At 39.4% G+C, this 23,454-nt stretch overlaps 1 protein-coding gene across 7 annotated transcripts in view; it reads right to left on the bottom strand.

Annotated features, from left to right (window-relative positions):
- The window catches only part of NRP1 (neuropilin 1), a 199,031-nt gene that overhangs the window by 100,797 nt on the left and 74,780 nt on the right, over nt 1-23,454 (bottom strand). For all 7 annotated transcript variants that reach the window (XM_006770953.2, XM_006770949.2, XM_006770952.2 and 4 more), the window contains 4 exons: nt 15,741-15,922; nt 10,923-11,150; nt 3,801-3,956; nt 1,381-1,547 (listed from right to left, as the gene is read on the bottom strand). In XM_006770953.2, the coding sequence (XP_006771016.1) occupies nt 1,381-1,547; nt 3,801-3,956; nt 10,923-11,150; nt 15,741-15,922 (733 nt within the window). The remainder of the gene's footprint in view (nt 1-1,380; nt 1,548-3,800; nt 3,957-10,922; nt 11,151-15,740; nt 15,923-23,454) is intronic.

Below are 23,454 nucleotides of genomic sequence, written 5' to 3'. Positions count from 1 at the left end.
CAGAGGCGTCGGGCCTGGGCGGGGGTCAGAGCCAGTGATCGGGGGGAGATGGGGGTCCCCTGTCCAAGCCTGACACCTCTGGAGGAGGCGTCAGGCCTGGGCAAGGGGCCGTTCAGGCGATTGGAGGGTAATGGGGGTCTACGCCACTGGCCGAGGCATCAGGCCTGGGCAAGGGGCAGAGCCAGCAATCGGAGGGGTCTGGGGGTCCCCTGCCCAGGCCTGACGCCTGGGCCAGAGGCATCAGGCCTGGGCTGGGGGCAGCACCAGTGATGGGGGGAAATGAGGGTCCCCTGCCCAGGCCTGACTCCTCTGGCAGAGGCGTCAAGCCTGGGCAAGGGGCCGATCCTGCGATTGGAGGGTGATGGGGGTCAACGCCTGAGGGCTCCAGTATGTGAGAGGGGGCAGGCTGGGCTGAGGGACACCCCCCCCCCCAACACCCAGTGTATGAATTTTGTGCACCGGGCCCCTAGTTTTTATATATCTAGCAATGAATGCAAGGTGCTGCCTACTTTCCTCTAAAGGGAGCCTGGATCCTTCAGCAATTCACAGGTTAACCCACTCAGCCAGATATGTGTGTTTCATTTTACAATGGGTAAAAAAGTCAAGAATGTGAACATCAGGCTTTGTCTGGGAGTATCCAGAATCAAGGTTGGGCAAGTTAAGGAATTGTTATGGTGTTAGGATCAAGACCAGAGATGAGTGAGGGGTGGGGATACTACTGACAAGAGGAGGGTTTGTGGGGAATACAAGGGTTATGGGAGAGAAGGGAATGCCAGAGCAAAGTGAGGAAAGCATAAACAATTTCACTAATGAGAATATGAATATGTGCATTTCATACATGGATGGGTAAACATAATCCACAGAGACCAGTGCCCTCAAATAAACCGCCTGTGTTATATTACCCTACATGGAAAAGTGAACCTCAATCGGCTTCTTCCTTTTGTCTACCTGAACAAATAAATTAAAAACCCTATAATTAGGAACAAGTATTTCACTCAAGTCTACAAGTAGGTTTAATATATTTCATCCAGAAAATAAACATCTGTTGGAGTAGGAAGCATATTAATAAAAAATGTGTAGTTTTGGGGAAAAAATCAGATCTTTCAGTGTACCAAAGTGAGACATCTTTGCTTAAATTCTGTGAAGAGTCCTATGTAAGTATTTGAGAAGATGCATGGATTTTCAGAGATGATATCAGGGTATGCTTTTTTTTTTTTTTTGATGGCGTGCCTTTGTGACATGGTTCCACAGTGACTTAGTGCCCATTAGCCTTTTCTTCTCATTTGAAGGCACTTGTCAGGCACTGTGGTTTTTCAACAATCTTTCTAAATGACCCAAATCATCTTCAACCCTAAATGTGCCAGGTCTTAAGAGACCTACCTGTATCCACTCTCTGTAGGAATCTTCTCCAGGAGTCCATCCATTCTCAGGGTAATTCAAGCGGGAGCGTTCTGAAGACCAGTTGGAGCTATACTGGGAAGAAGCTGTGATTTGGTCGGAATGAATTTCTCCCGATTCCATGCCCAGAGCTTCCATACATTTGAAATCTGAAAGGAGGGAAAAAAAATGGCCCAAAATAATCAAAACATAGGGCACCTGTGTTTCTTCTTCTTCTTTTTAATCTGACAGACTAAAAATTTCATATTGTGTTCAAACAAAGTTTTACAAAAGATGACAGTAAAGAACTTATTAGAAGCTAGGACTCATGTATGCATTTTCGTGGCAATAATTTTTGTTTCTGTTTTGTTTGCCCATTTATTTTGTTTTATAGATTCTACATATAAGTGGAGTCACATGGTGTTTGTCTTTCTCTGTCTGATTTATTTCACTTAGTATAATACCTTCTAGGTCCATCCATTTTGTCATTAATGGTAAGATTTCATTCGTGTTATGGCTGAATAATATTACATTTTTCACATGTTCTCTTTGATTTCTCTATTGATGGACACTCAGGTTCATGGAAATAATTATTTTTTAATCCTCACCTGAGGATATATATTCTTTTTTTTAAAAAAAAAAAGAAAAAGAGAGTAAGGGGGAGAGAGAGAGAATCATCGATGTGAGAGAGAAGAGAGAGAAACGTAGATTGATTGCCTCCTATATGCACCATGTCTGGGGATCAAAACCAAAATGTGCCCTGACCCAGAAATGAACCCCAACATTTTGGTGTATGGGATGACAGTCCAACCAACTGAGCCACCCAGCCAGACCATGACAATGATCACTTAAAGGAAGGCTATGATGACCTCATAGTGATTAAATATTTTTCCAACTGGACCTAGGTTGACAGGAATACTATTAGAAATTGGTAGGAAATGATGGATATTCCGATTTCTTTTCAAAGTTGAATGTATGTAGACATGTCACATGGGCATACACCAAAAATTGTGTTTCAATAAAATTTTGCTATTGAATTATTTCTTACAGTATTTAATAAAGGTGAAAAAATTCTATGTCCATTTACAATCCATAGTCAGTGGACACTAGTCCTTAACTCTGTCTTTCAGAATCCTTGCAATTGGCACCTAAGCCACCTCTTCTGCATCTTTTAGTTCTCATGCTACCTGCTCCTGGCCTAGTCATGATTATTAAAATCACCAGTTTATTTTATTAAAACACAAAAGTATCTGTCAGGGGTAAATGCAGTATCATATGATCCCAAAGGGCACAACAGTTTAAGAGTTTTAGAGCATAAATAATGCTAACAATGATGACCATGTATTCCACTAGGTCTCATACACTCAGTGAAAAAATAAAATATGAAATTGATATGACATATGATATTGGAAAATGAATCATTAATTTTAGGAAAATGTGAATCTAAGGCACTAAAGTTAAAAAAGCTTTAAAACTGAGCCATCCAGAAAAATCTCAACTAACCAAAATTTTACATTTTTTGAATTTTCTATCACAATAGGTAAGGTTTTAAGTTATAAAAGGTTTTCATTCACTGGTTTTATACTTTTAAGGTTAGGTTTGTTATTTGTAATATAAAAAATATTTATAGCACAAAAATACATGGATTAATCAATTAAATTTCTTGGAGTTTAATTGGCTTTTTTATTTTCCATTAAGATCTGGTATAAAAGGTCTCCAAACACCTAGGCTTCTCCTTATCTTACTTTACAACCCGAAAGCTAGAGCTGATGAAACAATTTATTCATTGTTCTTCAGGTTTTTTTCCCCCATTGGGCCCTTAAAAGCTGGAAAACACATAAACTTTGAGGAAGGGCAGAGTTATTTGAGTATTTTAGTAAGATATAAACAGATATTCCTTTTTCTTTCTTTTATGCAAAATTGTAACAGAAATTACATGCTTCTTTTACATGAATATCCACTTTCATTCACTTAAGAAAGAACAACATAATGGTTTCCGCAGACCAAACCATGGCACACCATCCATTCTATATGGGTGCCCTGTCAATGAACTCCACAGATTCATCCTTATCATCCATGATGCATGCTTGTCCTTTTAGGAATCTTAGCCCAATACATATTTGAAGGTGCCAGGTAGGTGGCCTGGCATATTTCATTGTTTCAAAGCACTGTTTTTCGATTTCCCACTTTCTCCCATAATTTCACAGGCTTATAAGCAACCACCTCATGTATAATTTTATTAAGAAAGCATACCAGATAATTCTTCCTATTGATATTCATAAAATCCACTTAAAAAAGAAAAATAAACACTTGGCAGTCCAATTCATGAAACATTTCTTTATTGTTTCTTGCTACCCCTGGTGTGTGAGGAGGAATAACAAGGAGTATTTCCCACAGGCTTTGCAAGGTGAATGAACACTGACCTTCAGAGAGGCTGCTCTGCAGGACACTGTAGTTTGCTGAGAAGCCTTCTTTTGCTATCGCATTGTCAGTATAAAAAACCATCGATAGAATGCCAGATGAGGAACGAACTCGACCTGGTGTTTTCTGTCCACAGTAACGTCCAATGTGAGGGCCAACTGGAAAGGGAGAAATGCAGAAAACATTAAAATATATTTTCTTCTAAAGCAGATGCAAGAATCCCCATTTGCAAACATGGGTTCCAGTGGAACCCAGTGTTTTCCCACACAAAGCATCTTCCCTGGCTAATTGCTTTGCATTGAACATATCCGATCAGGTTTGTGGAGAGAATTTCCAAGTGTACTCAGAAGAGCAGTAACAGATATCACCACATTCCCTGGGAAGCAAGTTGTGTTCAGTAACAGAATCAAATGCTTTCTTCACTTTCAAAGAATGAGATTTGGGCTGTTAAGTGGAACCTTGGAATTCATCTCCAGGACCAATTCGATGCTGTGGTGAACAAGGTCTCTTAGAGTTGCCTGTCCTCACTGCCCTGCCCTAGAAGGAGAGCCTAAGGAAGGCCTATGTCCTGGGATCCTGGCTGGAACCAGGGCAATACTCAGGGTCTGATTCAACACTGTGTAATCCCGATTTCTTTCCTCATTCTATATTTTAATCGTGGAGCCCTATTATGACAAATATCAGTGACTTTGATAAAGGATCCTGTCCAACTCAGAACTTAATCTGAAGACTAATTTACAATTGTGACAATTTAAAAATTTAGAAACTGTAGATACCAATCATTTATGCAAAATAGCAAGTTGTAATCAAAATGAAAGGAAAATACATCTTTCTGACTTCGGTCCTAGTTTTTTCCCTGACTGCGTTGCACTGGTGTCCAGCGGCCAAGAGCTGGTCCCAGCAGCTATTTGACTGTGTGCACTAGGAAGAAAGTAGTCCCGGAGGCAGTCAAGTTTGTGAATGCTGATTGATTTGTGATAAAGTTAAATTGCTATTTGGCTTACACTGGCCACACCCTTGTTGACATGCTTTTAGACAAATCTTGGCAATTAATAATTATAAATTGTCTTATGGATGGTGCAGGGCCATCTAGGTTTGGAGAATCTTTCCATTTCCCTGTCCAGATCAATAGCAAGACAAAAAAAAAAAAAAAGTATCATTTTCTCTAGGTTTTTTTCTTTTCACATATGGTAAAAATGTACCAGATGGTTTGGACTTAGAAAGACAATCTGACGTGGACCATTTTACCCTCCAGGAAACCCATTATTTTGTGCATTTCAACTAAAAGTTATTGCTTTGTTCAAGAAAATACAGTAGGTGGACCTATCCCTGGCAGGATGAGCCTTCAACAGGGAAGAGGTGTTCCAAGGCCTGTATGTGCAGCTTGGATGCAGAAGGCTGTGGACGAGGGCTCAGAGAAACTACTCCAAGTGTGACTGAAAAAGCGAACCCCACAGAAGTGATCAGCCTGGAGTCCCACATATCAGCTGAGTTCTTAGGTTGGCAACTAATCTGAGAACCCTTCTTTTTAGAGTGTTCAGATTCTTGGCTAACAGGTTTTTAGTTCTTAGCCAATACTCTTGAAAAGAGAACAAAAAACACAAAGAAAAAGAAAAACAAAACCTAACCCCACGTAGTTTACATATTTGAGTTGGTACGAAAAGGTTATTTTATGCATTCAAAGCAATTGATTTGACAGGATTCAAAGAGAACAGACTATCAGCTGTCAGAGGGGAGAGGATGGAGGGCTGGGTGAGAAGGGTGAAGGGATTAAGCAAAGAAAAAAAAAGAAAGACTCATGTGGACATAGACAATAGTATGGTGATTTCTAGAGGGAAGCGGGTTGGAGGAGGTAGATGAGGGTAAAGAGGGGATAAATGGTGATGGAAGGAGACTTGACTTGGGTTGGTAAACACACAATATAATATACAGATGATGTATTGTAGAATTGTATGCCTGAAACCTGTATAATTTTATTAATCAATCTCATCCCAATAAGTTCAATAAAGAACACACCAAGAGTTTTCTGTCTATTGTAATCCCTCAGTCTTCAGCAAGCAAACATTGTATGTATGTTTATATTGCTTTATTATGAAGGAAACAAGAAGTCTGACCCATTTAGGGGAATTAATAAAGATTATCTAGAATGCATCACATGGTCATAGGCAGTGGCTTTGCATTATGGGAAGAACATTTTGTTACATTCCAAGTTGGCAGAAGAGAACATCTCAGAAGGTGAAACTTTTGCTGTTTTTATTTGTTTGTTTGTTTGTTTTTCTAGCTTTAATCCTGGCCTCAGATTCTTCTGTAAGTGCTAGTACTTTGCCAGATTTTCCTCATTCCGAATGTGGCCCTACCACAATCCAACACTTTTTTCCTTTAGTATGGAGTGTAAAGTTGCCCATAACATATGCATAAAAATATCTAGCTAGAGTATAAACTCAAGTATTTTTTTTCCTTAAAAAGAATCCCATTTCTGGTCTTTAATCTTAATGGGAGGCTTAGAGTCCATTCATCCTCCCTCATTTAAATTCCATTATTGTGGTTTCATCACTTTCTTTTTCTTTAGTTTGTGGGCAAACTTTTACAGCCTTAATTGTTGGGGTCCTTCTCTGATCACCATGGTCACTGACCTTAGCAAGAATATAGGGCACAAGGGAAGTTGTAGTCACCCCCTTCAGCTCTGGTTGCTGATCCTCCCCCACCACTGTCACCCAGTTCCTCTGGAGAGGGTGGGGGCAGGGGAGTCTTTTTGAAGGAGCAAACAGAAGAGAACTTGTTTAGTGCAGACTCATAATTTAGAGTCTCCATGACTCACTGGTTTATAATGTGTATGGCATGCTGTGTAAATCTGCCTTCTGTCCTTTAGAACATTGCCCCAGACAGCAGAATACAACTCTCTACAGGAACCCTCAAGATATGAGAGTGAAAGGCTTTTTCGACTATAATACAAAGAAGTATTGAATTTTCCTGAACAACAGGGAGACTTTAGCCTAGCAAACTAATGCAATATTGATCTGAGGGAGAGTGGGTAAAGTACTCTTGTCCGTCTCAGGTTTGTGTGCATTTGTGTATTTATATGAACACAGAGACTAGATTTCCTTCTCCCATTCTTTTGGACTCAATACCAAGGAGAAGAAAATTGTCACAAAAACAGAAGTATCATTCAAAAATTGAATTGTTGAAGAATTTAAGCGAGCAATATGGACTAAACTATCTCTTGAGGGAGAGTAGAACTGCTACAATTCCTAAAATGATTGATATCTTCTCAGGTGTGAAACCAATATAGTACTTGTATAGTTTAAAAGATATACCTGGAACTGGAAATGGTAGTACCTCATTCTTTGTATTTTCCCATTAATCTCTCCAATAAGTACCACCCTACTTCAGAGTCAGACACTTTGGCTTTTTTCTACCTTTTTACTTTAAAAAAAGGACAATGATCTAATCTAAAGAGGTCATTTTAAAATGAGGTATTTTGAATGTATGAATGAATAAATTGCTTTTTTTTTAACACTTCAAGTCATTCTTGTTAATTTGGGGATTGTGAATTGTTAACAAGAAAACTAGACAACCTTAAGATGCTTGGTAAAGAACAGCAAGTTCTGTCCCTCTCGGGGCATAGGTTAATAGCTGCTATTGCTCTGGGAAGGGAAGTAGAAATAAAACCTCTTCTCCCAGGGAAATGGCAGGAGAAGTTCTACAGGAGATCCTCTATTTACAGCATTCAAGGTGTCAGCACTGGAGCAGAAGAAGGTAGATCTTTCCCGCCCAAGACCCACTACAGGTGGGCATTGGCAACCATGGGGAGGAGGCTAGGAATGGTAGAAAGCCGCAGCTATGAGGCCTAGGCATTCAGATACTGAGACTGAGATTGGACCGTGGCAAAAGAGAACTAACTCTGCCCCCTGTCCAGCAGCCTATCAAGCAAGAAGCAACAGGCAATCATAGACTTCCCTGGGGAAGGAGCAAGAGCCCTTCCTCCTGGAGAGACACTCTGTGTTGCAGTTGTGCCAGGATGCTGAAAGCTGATGTTGGAGCAGGAACACTGAGAAAAACTCTTCCTGGTAACTTAGGTCCCACCTCAAGCAGGAGAGATCACTTCAGTGATTTGAATTCTGTTGGGCACCGAAGGTAACAATAGCAACAATAACACCTACACTCAGTTCAACTCCGGACTAGATGACTCAACATTTTAAACCAATATTCTATTATTCCAGGGCTCTGGGCAGTGTTCAGTGAAGTACTAAGTTCCTTCCCACATTCCTAGTTTCACTCATACCAATCTCCTGGATCCAATCAATATTGGAATCATTTCAGAAAAGTGCAAGATAGGCTATGTATATTAGTCTTACAATAATGAACCTTTTGGTGGAGAATATCTGGACTTTGCAACTTTTCCCCAGAAAAACACTTACATTTATATTTTGGACTGTTTATATTTATGTGATTTATATTTTATATTTATAGTTTAGAAGGTTAATTTTAATTTAAAAGTAAATTTTTAAAAACAGAACTCAATTTAGCTTTTATGAAAGGTATTCCTAAAATCATCAATAATGCTTAGGATATAGGTAACAAGGATAGTCCCAGCTCCTCCTCCCACCCCCACCCCCAAGGGGGCTGACTTCATCTGCATCCATGTGGTGTGAGTTAAGCATTCATACTTGGTTCCATGATTCAGCACAAGCATTTGTGGCATCAACCAGGCAGCATGCTTAGCTATATGTTTAAACTTCCTCAATTACTTCAGAGTTGCTACTTGTGAATCCACAGAGCTTCAGAGAGCATGATAGATGGAGATATGTGGTTCACAACATGCATGCCTTGGATTTCCAGTTTTGGAGTGAACTGCTTTTCTTCAAAGTCTATTTGAATCAATGGGTAGCTTTGAATTACTTAGTCCTCTAATTTAATGTTTGTGATAAAATGCAACATAAAAATCACTTGGTGGTTAAAAGCCTTCAGCGCCTTCTGTTTGTTGTTTTTGGAAACAATATCAAAGACTAAAAGCAATTTTGCTGGCAGAGAAACTGTATGTATTGAACTACTATGAAAAAATGTTTCTAGTGCCACTGACAGAAACTCAGGAGAGCATGCAGTCCCTCATTTTGGCTAAGAGAGTGAGCTGCTACGTTGGCATAAGATGGACAAGGCCAGGTAAACATTAACTAATGCACAAACACAATTTTTTCCATTCCAAAGCCAGTTTTTTCTGGGATCAAGTCAAACTCACCATAGTTCAAAACATGGGTGAATTGCAAGGGTAACAACTCTCATTGTTAATTGTTCTTCCCTTCAACTCAGTGATTTTCCAAAGCCAGAAAATTACTACTTTGAAAAACCCTTGACACTAATAACAATGTGCTTCTTTCTGAAAGTATTCTAAATAAGGTGGTTGATTGGACCTCTTTTTCAGATGTTAATTTAAATGTAAGTTCTAGAAAGGAAGGCTGCAAATTTGGGTTGTGAACAAATAAACCCTTTATTAAATGTTCCAACTATTATTACAATACTATTATAATATTGTTTTCCTAATTATTGGATTGAATACATGGAAATCAATCAGTACTTTGTTTGGGAAAATCTCATTACTTAATGAAGGAGTTTCCTTAAGATCATCATAACCCTATTTATATGGTAAAAGACTAAAGAAGCAGCTAAACTAATGTTAACTTATCCATGTATTCCAATGACAATATAAGCTTTCTTTAAACCCAGTTTTTCTCCTTTACTGTCTAGGAACAGGAACATAACTAAATTAAATTACACTGATAATTTTAATGTCATTTCAAAGACAAAGGCAATTTCTTTTACATTATACTTGTTCTCCATCTATAATTTATTTAAATACTGTTTCCTCCAAATTGATAATGTCATAAAATAATATTTTATAAATGGTTATATATGTCTAACTGCATGATTTGTAAGAACTTCCAAACTGCCCTTTCTGATTTGTATAGTGAATTCTCTAGAAAAATATTAATATTAAACCAGACTAAACACAAGACAAGCTATGCCATACAATGCAGCTGCAGCAAATTATTTGATGTTCTCTCCCGCTGTTCAGAATTTGGGTGTGTATTTTTGCCATTCTTCTTCTAATTCACAATGATTTAAATGGAAAACTTTTCTTTAGGTGTCCACAGGGCTACCTCTCTGACCTCCCTCAAATCTTAGCTCAAATATCACTTTCTGTAGAAGGCCTAGTCTGACCATCCTATTTAAAAATTATTCCACACATCCCTCTCCCCTAACACTAGCACTTTTTATACCTTCATACTGTTCTATATTTTCTTTCTTTCACTTTTTTCTTGTTTATAGAACTTCTCACCTTCTAACATCCCACACATATAATTCATTTATTTGTACTATGCCTTGTTTATTGTCTCATTCCCCCACCCCCCAAATCTAAGCTCCACAAGGATAGTCATCTTTGATTGTTTTATTTACCAAGTGGCTAGAATAGTACCTGGGACAAGGCAGGTGCTCAATCAATATTTTAAAAGTGTATAATGAATTTAGATGATAGGAACAATGAATATGAAGAATGTATTGAGGTGATTCAAGTTGCCAAAGATAAAAATTCACTAGAGAGTGAACAAGGTCTGTCTAAATTAGAAATGTCCAAACATTCTCATTCCTCTTCTAAATTTTTCAGTAGCATAATGGATGCTTATTTCACCCCTAAACTTTTACTAGGTATTTAACTTCTCTTAGGCTCAGCATTGGTAAAATGAGTGGTTTGATTTAATTTATCTCTTAAGATAATCTCCTCTAACAGTCTATGAATTAATGACCAGTAGACAGGTCAATAAAATGAACAAAATACTTTAGTCAGGAAAACTATATATTGGTTTTTAATTCTATCACAAAAAATGTATGAGGTCTTGCATGATCATTCAGGGTCTCAGTTTCCTTATCTACAAAAAGAAGGAGTTGAACTAATTACAAAGGCTGTTTGAGCTCAAAGCTGCTCTGCATAGAATTATTGATTTCCTTCCTCCTTCTGAGCTATTTTTAAAAAAATGATGCATGTATCATGACATGTGTCAAAGGATCCCATTACCCACCCTCCTCCCCTCAGGTCTTTCCCTTTTGGGGATTCTTCTTGCCCTTCTTACCATCAGGGAATCCATCCCAGATTTCTAGCCGGTCATAGCGACAGAACATGCCCCCAGGAGGATTTGAGTCAAGCTCTAGGTCAAAGCTTTCAAATTCCAGGATAATCTCTGACATCTTTGGTGCGAAGATAATATAAGTGCATTCAAGGCTGTTGGGATATTTTTCAGGGAATCCAGGGGATTTTATCACTCCACTAGGGCTTGTGTAGTTCTGGGAACACTCAGGACCTATGAGCAAAAGAGAAAAGGGGGCAAAGTGAAAATCCCTTTAAATGACTTCATTAAGAAATAACCTGGGCAAAGACCACATATCTTTCTAATAAAAGCCAATCTTTGCAATCACTGTCCAAATCACTCAGCCTTTTCATAGTACTACTAGGTATGAAAAGTCAAGTTCAGATTTATTGTCTTCACCTTAGTTTTCCATTTGTGTGGAGCAATTAAAAAACTTCTGCTGTTTAGAGAGAAAAAAATGACAAATATAAAATCACATGGGAACAATGAATGAGTAAGTACAGAAAGCTCTTGACAGAGTCCTAGAGAAATAATTATAGCCCCTTCAAGCTTAAATCCTTAAATCTTGAAACTGACAGCCCTTTATTGGTGAAATGGAACATTTACAAAGGCGAGAGGGAGAATTCAATGGAGAGAGTTTGGGTTTCAGATTCCTACACGAGTGACTCAGTAACTTTGCCAGATGTGACCTCTACCTTTTTGACAAACTAGCTGTGAGAGGTAATTCGTACATGTACCCAGGGTGAGTGACTCATTCTGAGCGGTGTTGACACAGGTGTGCTGGTAAAGTGTGGCTGCTAGTGAGGGAGCCATAACTGTGATTACAGGCCATGCTGCTAGAAGTCACCTAATATCAAGGTTGATATCCTAACCTTCCCCACAGTATCAGAGACAGTACTGTCTGCCATTCTAAAATTATATATATGAGTGTAATGTACATATTTTTAATGTGTGATTTTAATGACTATTCATTGATCAATACTTTACAGATTATGGTGATTTATAATTAAAATTGATCAAGCATATTCAGACATATATTAAGCTGACCTTATGACTACACAAATGACACAATTTCAATTCATGGCATCCAGCACTAAATAGGGTGGTCTTAAAAATGTATACACATACTTTGAATAATTATAAAGGCAGTGTTCACTTAAATGCATTTCATTTTCAAAATTGAGCTATCAGCTATTAAAGTGTGTATACATTTTGGGAGACTATGATATTGGGAATCCTTTAAAATTTTATTTCCAAGATGTAGGAACAGTGACCCTGGAGACCTCCAACCTCCTCCCTGGGGCAAACAATATGTTGGCTAGGTCCTTGTAAGGCAAAGCAAAAGCAGGGTTTAATGCCGGTACTGATATTTCTTCCTTCTTAGATAAAACTATCCAGGTGAGATTAAGATAAGTGAGAGAGAGAAAAAAATGACAGAAATAAAGGCATACTTTAAAAATAAAATATATTTCAATGCTTTCACTGTGTCCTTGTCTGTCAGATACCTTTGGAAGCTAGCTCAGGTTTTCTAAAGTATTTGACAAAAGCTGGGAAAATTCCATGTGGTGATGGAAGAGAACTTGATTGAGCACCAGAAGGTCTGAGTTCCAGTCCTGCCTTTTTACCACAAATCTGTCGTGTAGCCTCAGTGGTCTCCTAACCTTTCTGTTACTCAGAATCTGTGCATTGCAAATGGGAGGTAGACGTTGGGATTTGAAAAAATAAAATCCCATTAAACTTAAAAGATTCTAGAACTTCCTACTTCCTCCATCATACATATTTGTTTTAATATTTTCCTTATTCACAATTGCATAAATTTGCCACAGTTGAGCAAATACACCCCCAGAATGGAGGTGGCAGGAGTGGGTTAAGGAATTCTGCAGTGAGTACACAAGCAAGGAACAGGAGGGAGGGCGAGCAGCACCCTATGCCTAGGAGCAAGTGAGCTGCTGATACAAGGTGCATGCCCAGCACTGGAGCCAGTGAACACCATGCTTCTAACATTATCTGTAAAACTGAGAGTACTCTGTGTAGCTATTAGAGTGACATTTCATTGTTAATGGCAATAAAAATGGATGATAATAATAGCTAAGATACTCTCTTTGGAATAATTATTAAATATAGAAACTTTTAATCAAATGACTTACACAGTGACTCATCCCTCTCTTAGTAAACGCGCCCCTCTCCTGCACCGAGACCCATAGAAAGCGACTACAGCTTTTTCCCTGCTTTGGGCCTGGATGACCCAGGCCAAGGGAAGGAAGGAAAGAGTAATACGTGGGTTGGCTTGGATTTCCTACAGAAATATCTTTAGGTGAATGGGAATGATTTTAGGGCTGGTGGCTGAAGGTTTCAGCACCTGGGAAGAGATGTAGAAGGGAAATGGGGGGTACCTGGGGAGAGACATTGGGTTCCAGGATGGTTCTAAGAGGCATAGTGAGGGGGACAATGTCCTCTTGCATTTTTCAGCAATAACAATCTAGTTGGGAAAGGAAACATGCATGCATGAAGAAATTTGAAAATATTCTTTTTAGAAATTTGAAAATATTAAGAAAAAACATGGTAAGTGAAACATATTTGTGTGGTATGAATACATTATGTATATATATATGTATGTATTTATATGTAGGAGATAAGTTGGGTATATGTATAGGAAACAAAGTATATTAATTAGGAAGAACTTCCTAAGAAAAATTCATTTAGACAAAGCTAGCTGCTTATATAAGTTAAGGGACATAAACCGAAGAGAGCAAGGGCTATGAATCCAGAAGGCATCAGGTTAATCCATAATCATTGCAACAATAAGTTCTTATTGGATACATCTTCAGTGCCAGGCAGTGGCTGCATGTTTTCCATTTCAACTGATCTTTACAACAAGCTTGTGCTAGATACTATTATCCATTTTTTCAGATGAGGAATTGGAGGCTCTGAACATTCTCAAATAGTAAGTGGCAGAATTAAAATTCACATTCAGGTCTGCTGGGCATTACCCAGTGTACTCTTCTGAGACAGAAAGCCAGCTTGTGATCTGTGAGAGTAGGAGCTGGAGAAGGTCCTGAACAGGTGATGTACAGGACCTTGCACTTGACCCAACAGGACAATGAAGCTTGACTATGACCATAGAAACTGCCATAGTCATTTTGAAGACTATGGCTTGAGGACTGTTTGAGAAAATGTATGTAGAATAAGAGAGGGTGGAGAGAACCACAGATTGGGCCTGTTTAGTTAATGGCAATGGGCATGGAAAGGAAGTGTGACTCTCACATCTTAGGGTAAAAATTCCAAAGAACTAGAAGCCATATGGGATGTAGGGAGGCAAGAAGAAAAAATCAAAAAAAGGCTTCCTGTTTTAAGGATGGTGCTGGAGAGCAGGACAGAGAAATAATGGTACATCTGAGACTAAGAGAGCGAAGGGAATGGAATTCTTTTGGAAGAAGATGAATAATTCTTAATGACATAGTAATAGATCTCTCTCTTCTCTTTCAACCATTTTCAGATCTTTGAGAACACTGAAATGGCTGTTCTCTCAGCCCCTTTGGTAGCACCATTTTTCTTTGTAGTGCCATGTGCAGGTAGAGCAAATGTAGATATGTGTGTGCATTTGTGTACAAAATGATTTAACACACCAAATGGCTTTCAATACAAGGAAATATGTACATATGTAATTATCTGTACATACTGATGTCATATTCATACTAAAGAGTTTCCAAGTATGTACTTAAATAGATGTCTGAAGTAAGTTCTCTTCATCTATCCACATTTTTATGGGGCAGTGCAGATATCATTGAAATTTTAAGAAGTTGTATCAGTGTTCCCAGAAACTCCTAATGACTCCTTTTCACTATTCTTGCTGACCCAGAAGACCTTAGCCATTTGCCATTGGTATGTCTAGATTTGTTCTATTTTAAAAAGCTCTTTTGCCTATATTCTAGGACAATATATTCAAATCTTGAACTTCTGTCCCCAGATATGTCCTCCACACATTAATGTTAAGGGAATAATTAAATACAATAAATATAAGTGAAGTATGAATTTAATGCATCAAAAGATTCTATAGGCTGTTGGAAAAAAACAGTGATAAGTAGGTAAAGATATATTGTTTATAAATTGACTGATATGTGTCTTTAATTCCTAAAGGCTGGGAGACCTGATTTATCAGATCCTATCTCATCTCAATATATAGCATTGGAATAGAAGATTAGTAAGCAATTGTATTGGAGGGGTAACTGACATGCAATTCCTAAGGGGAATGCCATTGAAAGTGTTACTGCTCTATTTTTTTCCAAGAGGTCTTTCCCCAACAATTCCCCAATTAATAGAAATCCTCCAATTGCTTTAGACACTCTAAGGCTAGTGGACTGCTTTGCTTTTCCTGGGAACTACCAGGTTTAAATTTTAGAATAAAATAAAAGAAACAGGCTATACATAACTTTAAGGCAACAGGACTGCATTTTTAATGGGGGAAAGAATTAAACTTCAACAGTAGATAGAATATATTTTAAGAAGAAATGACCTTAAAAGAGTTTAATGGAGTATATGCCTTATAAATGGTGGTTAACATATTAGAATCATGCAATTTTGATTTATGAAGTATTTTTTTAAAAATTTAAATATACTTCCACCATATAGTGGATACTTTTCCTTTGTTTAAAGTATTTCTAACATTTCTATAATGAGAATACATGATTTTTTTTCAAAAGGATAATAGCATTTACTCCTTGTCTTTCTTTTCACTTTGTCTTTCATGAACCAAACAATCTTAATAAGCATTTAGTTGTATTTGTTTTACTCTAGGTTACTCACCTCTCTTGAAAATTTCATAACGTATGGAAAATCCTGCACCATGTGTCTCATAGTCAGAGACAAATTTGATGAAAAGAAATGGCCCTGAAGACACTATAGGAGAAGGGGCAATCTTTCCACAGAACTTTCCCCATAAACGTCCATTTTCATTTTCTCCATCAATGACTTCCACATAGTCATACCTGGCACAGAAACATGGAAGGAACCATTAGGTTAGCAAGAAATACCCTTTTAATTTCAAAAATTTAGAAACCAGTACTGTCCAGCGTAGTCTGTCAGGAAAAATGTCCTACCTGCACTCGCCACTGTATTACAGGGAGGGGAGAATCTAGCAAAATGAAATAATTAAAATGGACTACATGATGTCTGTATACATCATCTGGCAATAGAGAACTATTAAGAATAATGGTGTCCATTATACTTGCAGACAATGTAGTTAAAGTAACTAATTAACAAGAAAAAGAGAAATCTCATGAGCACTATTCTCTCTTATTAAATTCTGTTCCTTTGTCTCTGGTGGTGTGGTGTCAATACATAATGCTATGCATTCTTTTCAAACTATGCAGTTCTTTTATGAATTCAAAATGTCTCCTTAGCTGGAGCTTTCCATGAACAATACTTTCTGTGAGCGACCCTCTAAACATATGGCCATAGAATAATAAAGAGATCCTTTACTGTTTAACCCAATTCCAGCAAATGCCAGACTTCTTAGGAAAACTCTGGTTCAAACACAGATCATCTTTTTCCAAAACTACACGTGAATTGCAGAATGTAATTTCTCCAAAGAAAAGAAGTCTATTTTAAAATAGCAAGTAACTTTGTTTATACCCATCAGCCTGAACATTTAAAAGAATATTGTTGTTTAAAAAGGAAACATAACACATTTGGAAATACCAAAATGATGTGATGTTTAAAAATTCAGGCTTAATGATACACTAAGGAGACAAATGATAAAGGAAGTGGCAATAAAACATTATACTCTAAATATTGCACTAAAGTAACAGATATACTTGGACATTTTTTCTCTCTAAAAGGTCTGAAAAACTATCTCCAATAAACAAGAGTCCCCAGGAAAACAGAAAGATTTTCATTTGTTTGGAATTTTATATTTCTTAGTGTCTTGCTCTTTCTTATTACTTACCAAGTCACTAGGAAAGAAATAATCTGATTTGTCTTCCATTTTTCTTTGAGAACTGACATGAAAACATTATAATTCTTTCATTTAAAACCTTTATTTCTGTGTTTAACTTGGTTCAAAAGTCTTGGGATCTATTAATTTCAGTAATGGCTAAAATATGGCAGTAGCATAAACTGTATCTGGAAATTTAAAAGAGATCAATGCCATCTTTAACAATCCCTTTCAAACTGTCTAGGACATTACTTATCTATATTATAAAAGGCCTCTGCCCCTAATGCTGAAATTACCAAAGACCGATGAGGGTGGGCGGGGTTTTATGCGTGGCGGGGGGAGAGGGGGTGGCAGATGGGTGGGGTGCGTTGGGGTGAGTAGGGCAGCGTGATTTTGCACACTGGGCTTCTAGTGTTTATATAAAGTCTTAGGAGACAACTGCAAAGATAATATCACTAGTTAAAGTGGACTGTTGAATGCTCTCTAAATTAAAAATGACACTATGCATCAGTTATAGTTGTGTGCCAGTTTTGTGTCTGCCCAGGGGAAAATCAAGCTGACATTGATGGAACTAAACATTAGCATGTGAATTATTGCATTAACTGCATTTCCTCTACTGCATCCCATGTTTCCAGTAGCCCTCACTCGCCTGCCCGCATCACTGGCCCTTTGCAAAACTAGGAGAATACCCAGAGCAATTGTTCCTTTCTCAGTACTTTTGGAGATGCTGTGCATTTTAAAAGAAGATGGAAAAGGAGAAGTAAAAGTGGAGAATGAGGAGGATGAAGAAAGCAATGCGGGTAAGGGTGGGGGTGCAGCTGGAAAGAACGGCAACTCTGCATTCAGTAAAGCCTCACAAGTTGGCATTTATGTGGTAATGCCTTTTATCTCCACTGCTTCATTGACTAGACAGGTCTGCATGTTTTGCCCATACTTGTGTATAATTGAATTATGATTTGAACTGTTGATTGTGTTTGTCTTGGTGACTGTGTATCTAGCTCTGCAATATAGGCTTTTTACTTGAATCCTGACATGATTTGAATACTAAGTGGCTAAATCCTAGTGCATTTTGCCTTCCAGCCACAAATAAGAAAGGTGGGCAGGCTTTCGGCAGAACTAAGGGCCTTTCTGTGAGAACACCTTTCTGCCAGGTGTGAGAGGACTTGCTAGCACCATGCTAGGGAATTGAACAGGGAACAAAGCTAGCACTTTAATTGACATATATATCTTCTAATAGGAAATAGGAGGCTCTCCTCTTGGCAACAGTAAAAACTATTTTTAAAAGCGAGAGAGGACTACATACTCTTCCAGGCAAGAGATGTCATTATTAAATGCCAATTTTAGGGAATTGAATTATTCATGGATACAATAGTTTCATGTATAAACTGGGACGGTGCCCTCATTTTAGCACTTCCCTTCAAAGAATCATCCAACAGGGCTCCTAAGAGCTGTATCACAAATAGCAGTTCATGTTACTATTCAAGAGGGTGTATTCACACAAGTTGTAAAGGGTAGTGTTGCCAAAGAAGTTAGGAAAGCAGCTTGCCTCTCCCTCTGGAGTTGATACTAGTTCTATTCCCTAAGTTTCTTGCTGACAAACGTGGTGCCAGGAATGCAGCTAGTGTGCCAAGATCCCTCCGAGAGACTAAATGTGTCACCACAGCAACGCACCAAGTCTTCATTGGCCTGAGGCCCACAATCCTGAGTTTGCAAATTTTGCTCCTGCACAGACCCCTGCTCCATCCCCCTCCCTTGCCCCCAACCTGGCCACAGCACAGGGCTCTATTACTGCTGTCCCTTGGCAACCGCAGCTGTTTCTTGGAATATCAAGCTCCCTATTCGCAAAGACAGAGACCTACAAAGGTGAAAATGGTGACACTTTTAAGGCCGTCATTAGCAGCTGTAGTGGGAAATGGAAATTGTGTCTTGGGCATGTAATTACTAAGAGCTAGAGGAGGGCTTGGAAAATTGACTTGTCTCTTCCTTTGGAGCTCTGCTCCTAAAGAAGAATGCTCTAGGTCAGTGGTCGACAAACTGTGGCTCGCGAGCCACATGCAGCTCTTTGGCCCCTTGAGCGTGGCTCTTCCACAAAATACCACGTGCGGCGCGCATGTACAGTGCGATTGAAACTTCGTGGCCCATGAGCAGAAGCCAGTATTTTGTGGAAGAGCCACACTCAAGGGGCCAAAGAGCCACATGTGGCTCTCGAGCCGAAGTTTGCCGACCACTGCCTAGGTGGCAAGGAAACCGGGTCTGTCTCAAGTGCATTACGCTTCTGCGAAGGCCCTCCCTGCTCTCAGTGTAAGCCTAATCCTGGGTCCCAGCTAGAAAAGCCCTTCCTCACACCTCATCCTCCCCATTACCGGAATGTAAACATCATGTGGATTTTTAAGATATTCAGAGGCTCCTCTCCTCTTTAGCCATCCTTCCACTTCTTTTCTTAAGCCTTCTACATTAAAGCTTTTCCTTTCTGCACTCATAATGGCAAAGCAGCCTATATTTACTGGGGAATAATGAAAAGATCTCTCAACCCAACCCTTTTACAATGAATTAAAAGCAACTTTCCCATGTTTTCTGTCTTGGGATGTGAAACACTGGTGGCTTATCTCTGGAGTATCCCTAGCTTTAGAATGCAAGTTCCTGAAGCTAAAGGCCTTTTTGCTTACATATCCCCCCACCCTCACCTTACTTGAGGGTGATGAAAACACTTTGCATCCTAAGAGTAACCATGAGTTAGGTTTCCCATAGGAATGACAAAGGAGTAAAGATTTCCTTCTAAGAATTCTTGAAAGGATTATCCAGAGATTATGTTTTCTTTTGGAAAGTTTGAATATGGTATTAGGAAAATGGCATAGCAGAGGGAAAAGTGATGGAAAATGAGAAATGTATTCAGTTACCAAAGAGTGGTTTCCGAGGCTCTCTAGGTAGGCAGTGTTGAATATACAAACAGCACACTTTACTGAAGTGGGAGTTTCTCTTCTGGGTTTCAGTGATCCCAGAATTCTCCACACTGAAGCCTGTTAATAGGAAGAAAGCTAGTCCTCTGTAGGGTGTTGTCTGTGTAGTGAGCCACTGTACCAGGCCCCTCACAGCTTCTGAATGGCCTGGAATTATTAGGAAGGAGGAATTTAGGCGGTGTTATCTTTTTAATCTCCTTCCAAGAGACTCTATCCCCATGTGCATATATACATTAATAATGGAGGAATTGGATCCCTGACATCATAAACCAGTGCAAGAAATAATGTTGGCTAACATAATTTTCACCTGCAAAAATGTGTTTCTTTGGATGTTTGGTTTATTCTGCACAAGGCATTAATAGCTACCCCAATTGAACAACCTGTAAGTATTACTATGCTGCTGTCCAAGAATCACCTTACATATTTTCCAGAGAAGAACAGATTTTCTCTCAGACTATTAGAAAAAGGATTTAGAAAGAAAAACACGTGGATGGAGCTAGGAAGAGCCAATTAGTTTACATCTGTGTTTTAGAGTGATTTTATATCTGATTCACCCCTAATAGTTCTGTTTTGCTTATGTTTTAAGCAAGATATATGAAAAGACTTAAAAGGTTCATAGCCTCTTGTTCAGCAAAAGCATTTTTTAGAAATATATTCTAAGGAAATAATATGGAATAATGTCAAATATTTATGCAAGAAACTATTGCTTGATGCTTTCTTTAATAATGGGGGAAATAGAAATAAGGCAAACAGGAAGGAAACAAGAAAATGTATGTAAATTCAAATCATGGAATATTGTTCGGCCATTAAAAAGCATGCTCAATGAAAAATGTTTTATAAAAGGAAAAATGCATATGCATATGTTCTCAAAATCAGAACATAAAATGCTATGTGCAGTATATTCTCAACTCATTCATATGTAGAGAAAGAACTGAAAGGGAAAATGCTCAGCTGTTAGTAAGTGCTAATAAGCTTTTAATAATATCAGGGTAATGAAATTATCTTTATCAGCTATTTCTGAATTTTTCAAAATTTTTATAATGGACAAGTGCTCCTTTTTAATCAGATAAAAGTTATTTTGAAAAGCATTAACTACCTATATAGAAAGTAGAAAATCAGCACCTATTACCTAGCTAACAATTTTATATTTCTTGGTCAGAAAACGCTGTCTTTTATGATATTTTGTTTGTAAAGTAAATAAAAGGCTTTGCCTTTTTTTCTGAGCAACTGAATCAATGAAATTGTGTAATTTTTTTTTAAGTACTGGAAAGTTAAAATAAAACAGATTTGATCTCATACTTTCTGAAATGCTGACAATAATACTTGCCATTTGTTCAGTAATTTTCATGTTACAAAGTGCTCTCAGCTGTATTATCTGACAGTCTTTACAGCAAGGATGTCAAACTCAAAGGCTAACATGGACCAAATAAACAAGGTTTAAGTTTATGTGGGCTGCAAAAAAACAAAAACTTCAATTTTCATAGAAACATAGCTTTATTTCGATAGAGGGCTGAAATAAACGAGTAATTGTTAACATAAAATAATAGAACATTTTAATAAAAATTAATATTTTTTCTTGAACATTAACTTACCAGACACTGAATAACTAGACAAATTATGAGTGTAACACAAATGAACCTATTTTTCTTATTCTCCAAAAGCGAAAATATTTCCTGTTGCATACACCAAACAAGTTAGCCCAAGACTAATGACGTGGCAATCGGCTAGTAAAATATTCACTGCCAGTATTAGTGGAGAGGAATGGTGCGCCTGCACATAAGGTGCTTAAGGCGTATAAGGGAAATGAATGCAACATGATTACTGTAATCAGTCATTAGCAAACATTGTAGTTTGTTATTAATAATCCTATATAATAAAAAAGAAACATGCAAATTAACAGTCCCTCTGCTAGGCTCAAGCCATGCCCACAAGCCACACCCACAAAACAATCAGGAGCGAGTATGCAAATTAACCCAACTAAGGTGGCTGCGGCTATGGAGCTGGAGCAAGCAGGAGGCTTGTGTTGCCCCCGGCAATGGAGGAAGCCAAGCTTCCCACCTGCCCTCGCCCGCCCTGGGCTCTGCTAAAGGCTACAAAGTTTCAATTATAGAAGATAAATAAATCCCAGAAAAAAAAAGAAAAAAAGGAGAGGCTGAGAGATTGGGCCACCAAGGGGTGTGGCCAGCCATCAGCCCCTCACCCAGGCTGACCACACCCCCATGGGGTGAGGGTCCACGCTGGGGGGCGTGGCCAGCCTGAAAACAGCCATTAGCCCCTAATCCAGGCTGCCCAGGCCCCCCATTGGGGACCTCCACCTTGAAGGGGGTGTGGCCAGCCTGAAAATGGCCCTCAGCCCCTCACCCAGGCTGGTCACACCCACATAGGGTGAGGGTCCCCACTGGGGGGGTTGGCTAGCCTAAAAATGGCCCTCAGCCCCTCACCCAGGCTAGCCAGGCACACTAGCGGCACCCCCATCCTGATCAAGGACACCCTTTGGGGCAAATCAGGCTCCCCACGGGCAAGTGTACATCCCCTGAGGGCTCCCGGGCTGCCAGAGGGATGTCTGACTGCCAGCTTAGGCCTGTTCCCCCAGGCAGCGGGCCTAAGCCAGCAGGTAGATATCCCCTGAGGGGTCCCAGACTGTGAGAGGGCACAGGCCAGGCTAAGGAACCCCCTCCAAGTGCACAAATTTTTGTGGACTAGGCCTCTAGTTATGTATAACAGGATATTGTAAAAATTGTTATGACATTTTTATTAAAACATTTCTTATATACCTTTATATTGGCTGGGCCACAAAAATATTCATTGTGGGCTGCATGCAGCCCATGGGCTGAGGGTTTGACATGTTTGTTTTACAGGGGTCCAGGAAGACAGTTATCAAGTGGTACCAGTCCAAAAGCCCAGACCTGGGGGAGCACTGGGTCAGAGACACACATGCAGGAAATAATGTGTATCCTTTCAACATTGCCTACTTTAGGCAAATTTGATTCCAATATTTGTTCTTGTTACTCCCTTGATACTTATTTTTGGCAGATGAGGAATGGATATGGCCCTATCCTCAACATCTATATCCTAATATATAAAAAGCCAGGGGCCATCACAACCGAAACAACCGGAGGGAGGAACAGCAGGCTGCGAGGGGCCACAAGGCTGGCAGGGGGGTTAGTGAGAGATGACCAAATGACTGAACAGCAGGCTGCGTGGGGTGACCAGGCCATCAGAGGGAGCAGTTGGGGGCAACTGGCTGTTGTGGGGGGGCAGTTGGGGGTGACCAGGCTGGCAGGGAAGCGGCAGTTAGGGGTGACCAGGCTGCTGGGGGGTGGGGGGGCAGTTAGGGATGACCAGGCCGGCAGTCAGAGGTGGTTAGGGTTGATGAGGCTGGCAGGGCAGGCAGTTAGGGACTACCAGGCTTGCAGGGAGTGGGCAGTTAGGGGCGATCAGGCTGGCAGGCAGAGGCAGTTAGGGATGATCAGGCAGGCAGGCAGAAAGGTTAGGGGCGATCAGGCAGGCAGGCAGAAGTAGTTAGGGGTGATCAGACAGGCAAGCAGAAGCAGTTAGGGGTGATCAGGCAGGCAGGCAGAGGGGTTAGCAGTGGTTCTCAACCTGTGGGTCACGAGCCCTTTGGTTG

This window comes from Myotis davidii, unplaced genomic scaffold (assembly GCF_000327345.1).
Source record: "Myotis davidii unplaced genomic scaffold, ASM32734v1 scaffold1925, whole genome shotgun sequence".
Taxonomy (NCBI): Eukaryota; Metazoa; Chordata; class Mammalia; order Chiroptera; family Vespertilionidae; genus Myotis; species Myotis davidii.
Note: the sequence above shows the minus strand (reverse complement) of the source record. Positions and strands in the feature narration are given on the sequence as shown.